General features: G+C 30.6%; 1 protein-coding gene across 1 annotated transcript in view; it reads right to left on the reverse strand.

Moving 5' to 3' along the window:
* LOC129952439 (uncharacterized) overlaps window positions 1–15,360 on the reverse strand; it is a 369,098-nt gene that overhangs the window by 77,042 nt on the left and 276,696 nt on the right. Inside the window, 1 exon segment of the mRNA XM_056065014.1 lies at window positions 2,681–2,829. Within this exon segment, the coding sequence (XP_055920989.1) occupies window positions 2,681–2,829 (149 nt within the window).

Raw genomic sequence — 15,360 nt, forward strand, 5'->3', positions numbered from 1 at the left:
ATCATTTGGGTTTTAATTATTCCAGCACATGTCGAACAAAACGCTCACCGATGGTTGTATTTTAAAACTAACTTAGCAGCTACTGTCATAAGTTGTCGACATTTCATCCCACCTAAGAACAATAAACATTCATTCAGAAACGATACGCTTATTGAACTAGCGGAGAAGCTGATGGAGTGGGAAATAAATGATAAATAAATGAGGAAATACTACTTTGGATGCACTTGGACATGTGAAGAGGTCTTGCTAACAGTCCCCGAGAGACTTGCTCGCAAAAAGTTTAGGTTTCACCTTTAATTAAAAGCAAAAGATACTTAAAAAAGATCCGTCTGAGACTGGAAGATATTGTTGCCAAATAACATATATATGTCAAATGTCAACGAGAACTATACCTACGTATACCTACAAAATATAATAAAAACTTAAAAGTGTTCAAACATGTATTGGCGTACTTTTGGACCCCATGACGTAAAGGAGGCTTAAGATAATATTTTGTTTTTATTATTTAGAAATTTAAAAATTAAATTGCGGCTCCTTCAAATATATTCAGATCTTTTTTTTTAATTTCGAAAATTATTCATATTGCTTATATAGCTTTTTTCCATGAAACTTAGCATATCAAAATTTCAGATTTTCTTATAGTTTTTCATTGAAATATTTTCCGAAAAAAAGGAAGCGGGTTTAAAGACCGTATTTTAAAATTCAATTCGATACTGTTTGGTGACATTTATGTAAGTATAAAATTCGATAGGACAATTACAACTGTATAAATGTAAAATGTTCTTATTTCAAACTTCTGTATACTAAATAATTTTTTTTTTTTGCTGATTTTTTACTTTATTTGTAAAATATTCATAATTCGTATTTGTGCATTTTGAACGCCATTTTTACTAGTATCTTCAGTACAAATGAAGTTAAAAATGCACACTTGAAGTATTAACAAGAATATTCAAAATAATATAAGTAGGCCGAAAAGTGCATCATCGTTTCGCTCGTACCGCTGAAAATATTGATGCTGTAAAAATAATTTTGTCGCATTTGAGGTTCTGAGAATCTTCAAAAAGACGGTGACATATGCCACATATCTCGAGCAAATATGGCTTTATTGTAAGAAACATTTCCTGGCCGCGAAACTTTTCGGGGTAATATTAACTGGCTACCAAGATCATGCGATTGATACCGCTGGAATTTTTTTTGTATAAACCTTTGACTCTTGAGCACCTCAAAACCAAAATTCGTCAAGTTATGGCTGAGATACCACCCAATATGTGTCAAAAAATGGTCGAAAAGAATCGATACTTGCAAAACTTCGTGTGGTGGTCATTTAAATGATGTAGCGTTACGCACCTCAAAAAGAAACAAAAGTTATACGTGTTTTATTTAAGTTTACTTTTGAAACCTCAAAATGGATAACCCTATAATTCTTTAAAACAATTAGTAAGGTGTTGTTTCTTTTCCTTTGTTTTTCTTTATTTTTTAATTCACATTTCTTTTTGTTCTAATCCCTTTTTCAAATTCTTAAATAAACAATGCATTGTCAATATAAATAAGCTGGATACAATTATCTAAGCTTAGATCTACGTTTCACACGCTTCTATAAACTCAACTTGCAGTTTAGCTGTAATGATTTGTTTACCGCCAGCAGAATAAATACGACTATGAATTTACGTTATCAAAGGCATTCTCATGTGGGCTTTATTTTTTTTTACAATCAATAACCATCGTTTTTTAGCGCGATCTACTTGTGACGGTAAACAGTTAAAAGGGAACAAAAGAAATATGCGGTATTCTCACTCAAAGTATATGAAAAGTTGTAAATGGTATATGTACATATATTCACACATACTCTTTATTTTTCTTATAAAAAGAATTGAATGAAAATATAACTTCCACATTATTTTAATAGAGGCTTATACAAAGGCCCTAAATGTTAATATGTGTGTGTGTAAAGGTTATAATGATTATCAAATAAACGATTGTGTCAAATTGATGAAACTGTGATATTGATATTCTCAAAGTACTTATTTACACGATATCCTATAACATATAGTGAATTTTCTCATCCTTATATCCTATGGATGAAAAAAACTACTTATATACGGTTAAATAACCTATACCTGTATCTTCATCTCCATATCTGAAATAAATGCACAAAAAGCTATAAATAAAAGGAATCGATACAATTCATTCGTTCCCTTTATTTTTACTGTTTCCTATTTTCCTATATCCTTGATTATCATTCTTTTTCTATGTAGGACTCCGCCATTAAACGTATCTTAATATTTAATCCAATTTGATAGATTTAAGTGAGTTCGCTAAAACTTTTCACATACATAGGTACATATATATTTCCTTATGTACTTATATAAAATATACATAGATAGACTTTATATATTTATACCTTAAGTGAAAAGATGACAAGTGCACTCTCTATGTACACTTTTAAGTCGATTGAAAAAAAAATTACAGTGAAATAAAATTGAAAACGATAAAATCGATAAACCATGGGGAAAGACAAAAAAATATTAAAAATATATTATATACTCGAAAATAGGTATAATAGGTATATAGTCCTACATTATACATAACAAGTTGGTAGGTATATAAAACTTTGCATAATATGGCCGATAAAACTATATAGATAATAATATATGAAATAAACTTCAATTATTGCGCTTACCTATCTGGCTGTGCTGCGGAACCAGAAGCCGGCTTTAGGCTTCTAAATGCTTTCAGCCACTTTGTTTTCATCGAAGACGCACTTGCAGCAGAAAGTTTACGCTCCCCTCGTGGTGACCCCGGATCTAGTTTGCTCAGGAATAAATCTTTCTGTAAAATAAAAGAAAAACAATTTTACTTATATGTATGCACATCCTGACGATTAAATGTATTTGTATGTAGGTATGCTTATGCACAGACAGTATTTGATATACATGTGTGTATACATTTCATGTGTATGTAGGTAGGACTAATTATAGAAAACGATTAACGCCTGGAAAACTTTTCAACATCGAAAATTGTGTTCAACCATTGACATTTTGAGTAAAAGTTCTTGTGGATCCTTAAGGATTAAGTTTCAAGTCAATTGGTAGTGCTAATGGTATATTGGTATTAAAAATGGAACGAGTGACGGAAGAGGGAGAACGAAGTGGGGCAAGTTGGTAAGTTGTACATCATGTTTAAATGGTGGTTTTTGTGGGTTGGATGACAGTTTTATTGGTTTCCAAGGATATTTAATTTGTCCTCGAAGAGGTTTTTGCTTTTGACTGACTTTTTGTAAAATTAATTCTTTCGATATAAATCGAATTTTTAATTCGAACTATGTGTGTTTTTCTCTTGGTAGCTTTCTAGATTAGATATGTGTTTCAATTGAACTTAGATTGATTGCATTGAATATTTTTTTAATCGATTTTTAGCTTTAAATTTGACACTGATATTGGTTATAGAGACGGATATTGATAAAAACATATACTTTTTAATATATCAATCAATGTGTTATACTTCGCAAAACAAATTTATAAGATTTTATATGACTTAGTAAATTTACATAAGTTTTAAAATCAAGCATAATATCCACTATCAGGACATAATGGAGGATAATGCTTTCATGTCTGAGAAATCTTGATTGTGAGATGAGATTCAAAAAGCATTACTTTAACTTTTTTTTTAAACTTGGCGAATAAGATGATGAACAAGGTGAAATATTGTAACAACACAAAAATCAAAGAAATTATAATTTTTACGTTGTTTTTAAGAGTACATTTGGCTGCATACTAAGTGTTTTTCAATACAATTTTATTGCTGTTTTCAAAAAAGCTGACTTTTATACCTTTTTATGTATTCTATCTACAAACTATTTTTCTTTTTTAACTTCGTTGATAAATCTTTTAAAACAAGAAAATTATGACCTTTTGTAAAATAGTTTAAGTTTAATTCTCAAAATTTTTTAAAAACTAAAACAAATAAATCAATCATCTTACGTTGATTTTTGTTTGATACGATTCAAAAAAATAGTAAAATCACTTAACTTAAGACATTTTACCATACAATTTTTCTTGTATTTATATTTCTTATATTTACTCAAGATGTTTTACCGTATTAAATAAATACCAAAAAAGAATACGAATAAAAAACAAGACAACGGTTTAACCGACCTACGAGTAAGAACATTTAAGGAAACTTGTTAGTAAATGTAAATTAGTTGTTTTGGTAAATTTTAAATTTAAATTTTTTTATAATTTCATATATTTCATATGTTTTTCATTAGATTTGTTAAACTAGGGTTGATAAGGACTTTATTTTCATTTATAATAATGGTTGTAATATAATGCTTTTCAATTAAAACTGACAGATGAACGGGTCTTCCTTTTGATAGTATAAAGTTTTAAAAATTCATTGTGTAAAGAGATAAATTTAAATTTCATAAGTTTCAACTAAAGTCTTAAGAATATATTAGAAGCAGCGATGTCAGACTTTTTCTATTTGAAATAACACGATCTGCCAATAGACGATTTGACCAAAGTCAATATCGTGCCGATTTTTATTTTATTCCTGTGATTTTTTCGTGAACAATTTAATATGATTGTTAAATATCAGTGTCGTTCGGACATTGCTTTTCTAACAACTGAATTTTCAGAGGTTTTGGTAGATTGACTTATGAATTTATAGATAAACAATAAACTAGACACACATCAATGTATTATTTCTTTACAAATGCTATCCTTCTCCGGAATAAAAACTTAAATCTAAAAAATGCCTTTCCTTAAATGACCTTGCATCGAAAAATTCCAACAAACCTGAACTTTAGTGAAATTGTTTTTCCACTCCTTTGAAGAGAATATTCCATGCGTTATTGTTGACAAAGTGGTCTAAATCTAAACAAACGCTAAATGGGTAATCCTTATAAAAGGAGTTGAACTCTTGGTCTAAAGTCATAACATTTATGAGTTGTTTTCTTCTTGAACAACACACGTCTTAGAAATCACCGTCTTCTTTTGAATGCCTACAGTTCCTACTGGAAGTTGCATTTTTAATGACTACAATTGTCGACAAGGTATACTTACTGGCATTCAAATTGCACTTTTTAATGGGTTTTGGTGGCCTTAGTTCAAATCTGACTTCAAATCACTCTTAAAAATGCCAAACATTTACACAAGGCCCAACCATATATTTCAAAACAATAAAAATATCAAATCTAAGTTTTTCTCGAAATTGCAGGTAGCTTTAAAGAAAGACTCATAACTAATAAGAATTTCCAGAGTAAGATACTAATATCCTTCAAATTGTATCTAAACGAGAAAGATTTTTACTTTTCAACATCATCACACAATTTATTGTTAAGAGATATTTTGAACTTAACTTAGGCATTAACAACACGTTTTTGGTTCTTTTATTTGATTTTAATTGTTATATTTATCAGAAAGGGCATGTTTTAAAAATGTGATGTGATAGAAAAATTTAAAGGTGAGATTCAATTTAAGGACAACTTAGTCCCTTAAAAAATAATGCTTTTGTTCGTGAAACAGAAAAAAAGAAGAAATTTTGTTGATCAGTGCTGTCAAAAAATTGAAGGCTCAAACCTTAAAGGTAGCAGTCATACATTTAGACACGCCATGTTTTGTAAAAATTGTAAACAAAATTTGAGAAATTCAGACTTAAACTAATTAAAACTTAATAAAATTGGACAATTTTAAGGAGGTCACTGCTTATATCTATTTCAGTTTAATTAAACAAATAAGTCTGGTCAGCTTGAAAAAACAAAACTGCATTTTATTTAATTTAACAATAATGTATAGTAAAGAGTACAACGACGCACGCACAGAGAACTCAAAATCGATTTCATGCTAAGCAACGTTGAAAACCTGAATGAGAAGTAGGATTTTCCATTTTGTGAACTTAACTTTTTTTGAAGACTTGGCAAGTATATAGTCAAACTACATTTGAAACGGATTCAACACAAAAGTTTCTAGGACTATTTAAAATTGAAAACAAACAAAGATAAATTAAAAGTTGAGTCGTTAGCTCATGGGAAAAATAAAGAAGTATTTAAAAGAAACTATCGAAATATATGGGAAGTAATCTTCAGCTTTGAAATGAAATAAAATAAAATCAAATCTCGAACCGCAGCAGGATTTCACTTGACCTATTATTTGCAGTGATTGCGGATGTTGTATTTGTTATTCATATAAATTTTTACTGAACTACTGATAGGTTTTTCAATCACAAATTATCAACTTGCAACGCAGAACTAATTTTTATATTTTTTTTGTGGTTGTAATTCTACACAAAAATTATGGGAACACGTTTTATTTACAACTTGTAGATAGATTTGTTAAATTGTTTCTATCGAAACCCAAGCTTGAATTAAAAATCAAATTTTCCTTGACTTTAAGAAAAATAAAACTTCTTGAACAGGATCTTAGCACGTTCGTCGCCATGAGGAACTGGGTAAGAAAACAAAAGGTTAACCTGTTAAGTCTGAAGTAATTTTGATTTGCCTCTTAAAAATCACAACATCCTATAAGTATAGCACTTTAACTATCACATAAATCCTTAAGTTGAATCGAAATTATTCTTCCATGATGTAGTTAAAAGCTTCCTAAAGCGTTTGCCAATATTCTTATTTTTTTATCTTTACAAAATATAACTAAAGACCCTTTATTATGCCAAGTTAACTGCGAACGAACCTCGCACTTTAAAAAAGGATGAAAAAGGATCTCTTAAAATACTTCAATTATGTATCATGAACTCTTGCAGTTAGTGCATACCCCGTTAACAACGAAATGTTCATTGTTCAACCCTCAAAAGAACAGTAAGACAATGAGCTATAAAGTATACCTTATAGACAAAAACAATAGCATATTTGTTGTTGTTGCTTTAATAATAAATTTATCAAGAAATTGTGTCTCAGTGTCAGGATTCATTAACACACTATATAATTCTCAAGATATGATTTACCTACATACATATACAAAAAAACTAAAAGCAAAAGAAGTCCTTTAGTGGATATGTACTTAACCATCTGTGCACGGTATCGTACAGCTACAGCAGAGCAGAGTAAAGCAGAGCGTAGCTCGACGTTTCCATTGCCATTAAAATCACTTTTTATGTTTTGTCCTTTAAAGAAACAATATCAACCCACATAGTACATTAAGCACTAAGAGGGTTCTTATGCGTTTTATGGTGTTGTATACTGTTGCACTGGGGTATAGTTATAAAAGCCAAAGCCATATACAACTTCTCTTTAGTCTAGATATAGGGACATACCTACTATGTCTAGGTCCTGCTTTGCAAAGCCTGGTGATGGATTCACTAATACAATATTCCGGACTGCAAGCTTCGCATGTAAGTGGGCAAAAAGTATCTTTTTTTTCTAGTAATTTATGAACAAAATGGGTTAAGCACTCAATACCAAAAGTGAAGATGAATTTTGTGTTCTATACTCCCAGATACCCGTACAGTACATGTACCGTACCGTACATACATAATACCTCCCTCTATCGTTCTTCGTATATACATATATATATGTATATTTGGACGTACATGATAACCGCCATTATTTCACATTATTACTAAGGATATGGAAATGGAGGCGCGCAGAGGGAAAGTCGGCTGGTTTGAAGGTATGTATAGTATAAAATGGGATTTCATGAATTGCCAGCAACAAGAATGACCTCATTCCAATGGGGTTTCCTTTTAAGTTTTTCTTCTTAGGGAGGGTATAAAGTGCAACAAAAAAGGTCAGAGTTGCATTAAAACCATCAAGCGATTTTCTTTCGACTTTTCAACTTGGCTATGGATGTACTATAGCTTGAGGGAGGACAAACCTATAAACCATAATACAACAACAGGTTTGTTTTAATTGTCATGTTGTACAAACGAAATGAATGGACCAAAGAGTTATTGCGCAGTTAGAAAGGATTCAAGTTAACGAAATACATAATTAATCTTTGTTCGTAGTGTGTTCTTTTTTGGTTAAGGTGACAGGAGATGTTTAATGAATGTGATGATGTTCTGCGTTGCTCGTTTTTCTGTCTGCCTGTTTAGGTTTAACCTTAAAAAGAATAGATATTTTGATTTTTAGTATTAAGTGCTTTGGTTAAATAATTCACGCTTTTTTATTTTTTTTTGCAGAAAAAATAACAGTAAAACGACTTGGTTTAAAGAATATAAATGATCCAATTATTGCAGGTAACGAACAGCTTCAAATTAAATTGAAAAATATTTGTTATAAGCAGTTTATTAGAACTTATTTATATTCATTTTATATTTCAAATTCGTAAAAAAGTGATACCTCATTTCAAGATATCAAATTTCGAAAAAAAATTAAGTAAAATAGAGGCTGGGATGCGACCCACACTGATAACTTCCCATCCCGTCTGTCGATTTGTCTTGCTTAAAAGTTTGTCTATATGTATTTTTACTAAATTTGCGCACTATTTTTTGTAGATTTTATTTTTTATGAAAAAAACGGACTGTTGGATTTTTATATAAAAATTACTGAACATTGAAAACAATATTTTCTCTGAAATAAAATAAGTTTGAAGCCAATATTTTTCATTTTTGAAAAGCTATTTGAGCCGAAAGTAAATTTTTACCAAGTTTTAGTAGGTATTGTTTTTTCAGAGTTTTTTTTTTTTTGTAAAATAACTATCAATTCGAATTTTTTAAAAATTTTCCAAATGTTGAAAACAATATTTCTTATAAGATAAAATTAGTTTGAACCCAATATTTAAAATTTTTGAAGAGATATTTGAGTCGAACATCAATTTTTACCAACTTTTATACATTTTTTTCAGATTTTTATTTTTTGCAAAAAAACTGTCAATTCGATTTTTCTCAAAATTTGTACTAATGTTGAAAACAATATTTCTGTTAAAAAAAATTAGTTAGAACCTATTATCTCGAAGTTTTTAAAAGATATTTGAGTCGAAAATCATTTTTTACGAACTTTTGTTAATTTTTTTTTTCGGTTTTTAATGTTTTGTACAAAAACTGTCAATTCCATTTTTTTAAAACTTACACTGAATGTTGACAACAAGATGTTTTGAAAGATAAAAGTAAATTAAACCCAATATCTCAAAGTTTTGAAAACATATTTGAGTCGAAAATCAATTTTTACCAACTTTTTTACATTTTTTTTTTAGGTTTTTTTTTTGTAAAAAAAACTGTCAATTAGATTTTTCTCCAAATTGTCAAAAACATTATTTTTCGTTGCACAAAATTGTTTTAGAGATGAAATTATATTTCAGTCGTAAAAATTTGGAGGTGACAAATTTTTTTTTTTCAGTTTTATTGATTTATTAAAAAACCGTTATATTGATTTTTTTCAAAAATATACCTGTTTGGTATCACGTTACAATATACTATATAAAATTTAATTCAAGTCCCTAGCATTTTTGGTTCGTAAGATATTTAAGGTTAACCAAAATTTTCACCTTTTTTTCAAACTGCTATGGTAAAAAAACCACCCACGCAATTTTCTTGAAAGCCCTTTCTGCATCTTTCTGCCTTATTATCTGTATAACAAAATTTATTTGAATTCGATATCTCTTCTGGTTCTTGAGCTATGGACGATGAAAAAAACGTCGCGAACGTACGGACGTACAAACGTACGTACACACGCACGCACAGACATCTTTCTAAAAATCTGTTATTTCGACTCTAGGCACCTTGAAACGTCGAAAAATGTCAAAATTTTCAATTTGACAAATCGGACCCATTACAATAACTTCCTATGGGAAGTTAATAAAAACAATGATAATTAAATACTATTAACAAAGCATAAGAACTTGTAAAGAAGAAAAATTATCGAAATCGGTTGATGAGTTCTTAAGAAAACTTAAAAATAAAATAATAGTTTTATGGGCAGTACCCTTCTAGAATAATAAAAAAATATTTTGTTTATATTCAATACAATTTTATCGAAAATGTAAAAAAAGTCTATTGGTTTGTTTTTCGATTTTTGAACAACAAATTGTATAGTCTTAAAAAATGAAGAAGAAAAAAAACTCCTAACAAGAATCGGCTCAAAACCTCATTTTCCAAATTTGAAGTTAATCGACACAGTGGTTTCGTATAAAATAAAATAGACAGACGAACAGAATCGGGGTACCCACCTTTTTCGACTTATCTGTCATAGCAGTATCATATTTGATTAAAATCCCGAGTTGCTAGCAATTAAACAAATATTAATTTTCTATAAAGCTCATATGAACCTAACTTTCTAAATTACCCTTTCTTGTATTAAAAATTTGTTTGTATGTATAGGCTACATATGTTTTACCTAAAAAACAAACGAATGGAATATTTTGTTAACTTAATTTTTGTATAATAGTTCAAAATTTTCGATTAAACTACTATTTAACGATCAACGTAACGAGCAAGGAGTAATCCAAGTATGATCAGTGCAAAGATTAAGGCCATGTTTGCCCAGAAACTTCTAAAACAAACATTATTAGTCCAACAGAAAACTGAGGTAAACATTTTTTTTAGAGTTTTTTTTTAAAACGTAAAACTTAACATTAAAAACTTAACAAAAATATACTTATATTGTACCAACGTAAATATTTTTACTCAGCCTTAACTAAAAGACAAATATAACTTTGCCTTACATATATGTAAATACTATTTTGTCAAATTGTGTGATCGTCAATGTTTTGATTGTAAATGCGTCACTTCACGCGACTCACCAACGCGTCAATGGAATGACTAAAAAGTGTCATTCGTGTCAAAGTTTTAAATGCATTGACATTGACAGTGCTTCAAGCTTTACGTTTGAAGTTTTTATTTAATAAATCAGTCGTTTTGAAGACCGCATTAGTCTTTTTTTTGTCCATCCCACAAAAAAACAAATAAACAAACTTTGCAAAAGTGCAAACAAAATGTTTGCAGGAACTAGCAACATGGTGCTTCAGTCAGTGTCTTTATTTATATGGTAGTTTTTTGTATTTTGACATTGTTAAAAGCTTTAGCGTTAATACCTTTCATAAGATGTCACCACTCTTCCCGAATGAACGATGAAATGAAAAGTCGAATAAATAAAAAAAAAAAAAAAATTGTCATGAAAGCATTTTGATAAAATAATTTTAATTTGAAATCATTTCCTGTGTAAGTGTAAGCTTTGTGCTATTGCTTAATTCTTTTATAGCAATAGAAGCTCAATTATATGTACGTACTTTATAATACCAACAGGTCCCCATTTAATTCAAAGAACACTTCATGAACCAGTTCAGACTTAATTTAGTATATAAAGAAGTGGGTATTATGGAAAGTCATTGTGATTGTATTTATTTTTAGAATTTGCTTCCAGCTTTCGCCACACCTATTAAGTCTAACAAATTACAACTGGAACTTTGTGTCTACTCAGCCAATTAAATTAAATTTAATGACAACCACTAGTCATATCAGTGTCCTTGCATTCGTCCAAATATACCACCATATACACACGGTTTGGTCGATATGTATGTAGGTAGGTATAGGTACTAGGTATGTGATGCTCAGGAGCAAATTATAGGATTTTGCTTCGTCAGCTACTATCATTATTTTCAGTACGATTGCTTGCCGTACTGTCTCTCTGTCTAAGTAAGTACATATAGAAGATAAAAATAGACGAAAATTCTTAGAAATATATAAAAGAAAACTTCACACCAACTTGTCTACCCTTAGGGCATGGCATAAAGTAAGGAAAAAAGAAAAGACCAAAGGTCAAAACAGAAGCATTTTCAGGAGTGGAAGAAGTTTTCCATTTTTCTATAATAAAATCTAAGAATAAATTCATGTGAACTTTATCTCTAAGTTTTCTTAATTTCAATATTAAATCTTAGCTTTTTTGTGTTCGTTGTGTGTGATTTTAAGTTCAGAACTAAAGTTCATATATAAAATTGAAAAATGTGTGGTTTTATGTGCAATCTTTTGTCCTTAGCAACTTTATATTTATATACATAAAATCTAGTGCAGTTTTTACGTTTTCTTTCTTTTTTTTCTTTGCTTTAATTAGAATTTTTCATCAAATGCAGTTCTAGAGCAAGGAGTTTTCATTTCATAGTTGACTTAACTCACAATGGCCAATGTTAACCAAACCCAACACAAAATCAATAATATGAAATCGAATCCAACCTCAATTTTTCAATCATTATTCACAACATTAAGCGTTTTAATTAATCATTGAATGAATGTGCCGGAGAAAAGGATAGGTAATGAGGAGGAGGCATTATTTTTGGTCTTGTTTGTCCTGGAGCAATGTTCTGGAAAATGATTGCGTTAGATGTTGATTCTTGATTCTGGTTGTGGAAGGTATGTAATATACATCCTCTTCCTAATGTAGGTATACCTTTCTAACAATTGTGTTTTCTTTTCTTTTGTTTGTTGGTAGCTGAATGTCTTTTGTGTTCTTTATTAAAAGTGCATATTTTAACATTATTGGATGGAATATAAGGAGACTTTTCTAACTTCTTGTATATGACCAATTACTTCTAATGAAACAATAAGGTAAGAGTGGAAAACAAATGCTTGTTCTGTTATTGAAAAGTTTGATAAAAGCTTTTAACTTAATAAATTGTGATTTAAAGATTAACCTGTTCCAAAGTTGACTACTTTCAAAGCATTTTGAAAGAAGAAAAAAAAACACATTTAATTGAATATTATAGTGCCGTCGTTTGTTTTGGAACCAAAGTTCGTCCACATCAACATTCTCCAATTCAGGCATGAAAAAGTCTGTTATCATGGCTCTATTGCGTTTCTGTCACATTATGCCCGTCTTCATTTTTGAAGAAATATAGACCAATAATTCCTTTGTCCACAGAGCACACCATACATTGACTTTGTAAGGATCTAACGGCGTCGGCGGCGTCTCATCAATGGCTAATGGATTATGATCACTCCATATACGAAAAATGAACGTAAAATGAGATTCATAGCTGAACAAAATTTTCTTGTAAAAATCGGAATTGGTGGTCATCTCGACTAAACGTGTTACGTTCTTGATGGATTTCGTAAGGCTCTAAACTAAGGCCCTTTCCAAAAATCTTCTATAAAGCGGATGGATACAGTTTTGTTGGGGCAAATTAAAGTTAGCAGACGATCATTACAGCGGATACTTCAAGATGATTTAAACTTGTATTTTGGTACAAATTCCAAATTACATGTAAATTAAAACCTCAGGATTTTCCTGTCTGATGAAGCCTATTTTGACCTAAACGGCAATGTAAACACGCAAAATTGTCGCATTTGGAGTGAATCAAATCCAGAAATACTCCATGAGACGGAACTGCACCAGAACGAGTAACCTTGTGGTGAGTAGTTTCATCAAGGTGTATTGTCGGGCAATACTTCTTTCAAGAAAACGGCCTAACAGTAACTGTCAATTTGAACCGTTGTTTAAATAAGTCGAATAAGTTTGTTTACCCAGAACTGCCTCGAAGACGTAACCCATTAAACAGCATTTGCTTCCAGCAAGATGGAACATTCTCACATATAGCCAGAGCAGTTATTGCGGAACTCCAATGAAAATTCCGAAACAAAAGTATTTCCAGGAACTCCACTTTCGCTAGGACCAAAGGATACCTGATCTGACTGCAGACTTTCTTTTATGAGGTTAATAACAATTTTTCGATCAGGTGCGGCATATGTGTGGGTGAGCGAGAAGGTCATACGCGGTCTATTATCTTTAAAACAATGAACTATCTAAACATTGTAATAAGTGGGAAATATTGAGTCAGGTAAAGCATTCCACTTCCACGTAGTGTGGCTAAAGAAAGAATTTCTGACGGTGCGGGTATTACGGTTGAATTTTTTAAGGGGATGAATGTATCTGGTAATTTCATTAGAGCATTGTTTACGAAAGCAGCGATAACATAATGAAAGTCATGAAACCTTGCGACGGTGCTCGACAGATATCTACAGAAGTTTCAGTAAGGCAACGGTCAAGTAACAGTTTGAGGACTCTATTTTAAATTCTGTCCAAGAGACTCAAGTATGTAATAGGAACACCAGCCCAGATATGGAAATTGTACTCCAGCTTTTGACGAATAAAAGCTTTGTAAATTATAGCCAGATCAGAAGTGGTAAAAATGACTGCATAGTCGGAGAAAACCTAAACACTTAGCAGCATTATGCTTAGGACTGATAGTTGTACAGTCTCTTCGATGCAAGTACCACCCATGGATAGTGGCATTGGGGGAGGGCTACTCTTTTGTAACAGTAGACAGCATTGAGTTTTCGGAGCATTGAATTCTACACGGTTTTTTAATTCCCATTGAACTATGCTGTCAAGAATTTAATGAACTTATCATACGCTGCCGTTGGTAGTCCACATCCGAAGAACAAGAATGAAAATCTAAAAACGAGTATGAAAAGTTGAGGGTACGGTCATGAGCGAAACAATTTAGTGGGTTATAAGTTTCAGACAAAAGATAATTTTTATAATAATAAGGAAGAGCGTCGGAGATAAAACAGAGCTCTGGAGCACACCAGCGTTTATTTTGTTAATATCAGATTTAAACCCGTCGAATACTACTGAAATTGAATGGTGCGAAAGGAAATTTCTAACCCAACAAAGAAGAGATTCATTCTGGTAATTATGCATAATGTTAAAAAACGTCGCCTTTGTTGGAAATAAACCATAACATTTTTGTCACCTTACATTAGATCTATATCTTTCGAATGACGTAAGTCGATGGCACGCTACAATATCCTAACCCTTGAGCCATCTTTCAAGTCGTCAGGTAAAACTCTACAAAAAAAAAAATTTGTTTTTGCAACTTCGTGATAGGTCAAACATTTTCGAAGGCTAGGACTTTAACATGCTTAAACCTTTTTTTAATTTATTTTAATTTTAAATTGATTAATTAATGAACATGGCGTGCATTGTACCAGGGCCAATCTTTGAAATAATGTGTGCATGACATTTTTATGCAGTTTATTTAATTAATTTATGATACAAAAATATGTAGAGCACGGACACAAATAACCTTTAAAACAAGTTACAGTGGTCCAATTATAAAATTAATTCAAAAAGTTACAAAATATGGAATTAATTATAAATACTTATCTTGGTATGGTGCGTTAATCAATATTCAAACGTTCAAATAAAAAGCATGCAACAGCAATTTATTTTAATTTAGTAAACGTGAAAGAATATATTTACATGCATATAGAATGCAGAGCTCTATAAAATTCTAAATATTACAAAACAACTTGCTCTCATAAGTTTTAAAGATTATCCATCATTCTAAGTTATAAATATATCCTCCGTTTAGTAAGTTATGTTCATTATCATACTTAAATGTTGTCAGAATTTGTAGAGATGCCATGGCTTGGCTCTGACTTTGTGCTATGGTCTGTGTGTCATCATCTGAGGGA

This window comes from Eupeodes corollae, chromosome 3 (assembly GCF_945859685.1).
Source record: "Eupeodes corollae chromosome 3, idEupCoro1.1, whole genome shotgun sequence".
Lineage (NCBI taxonomy): Eukaryota > Metazoa > Arthropoda > Insecta > Diptera > Syrphidae > Eupeodes > Eupeodes corollae.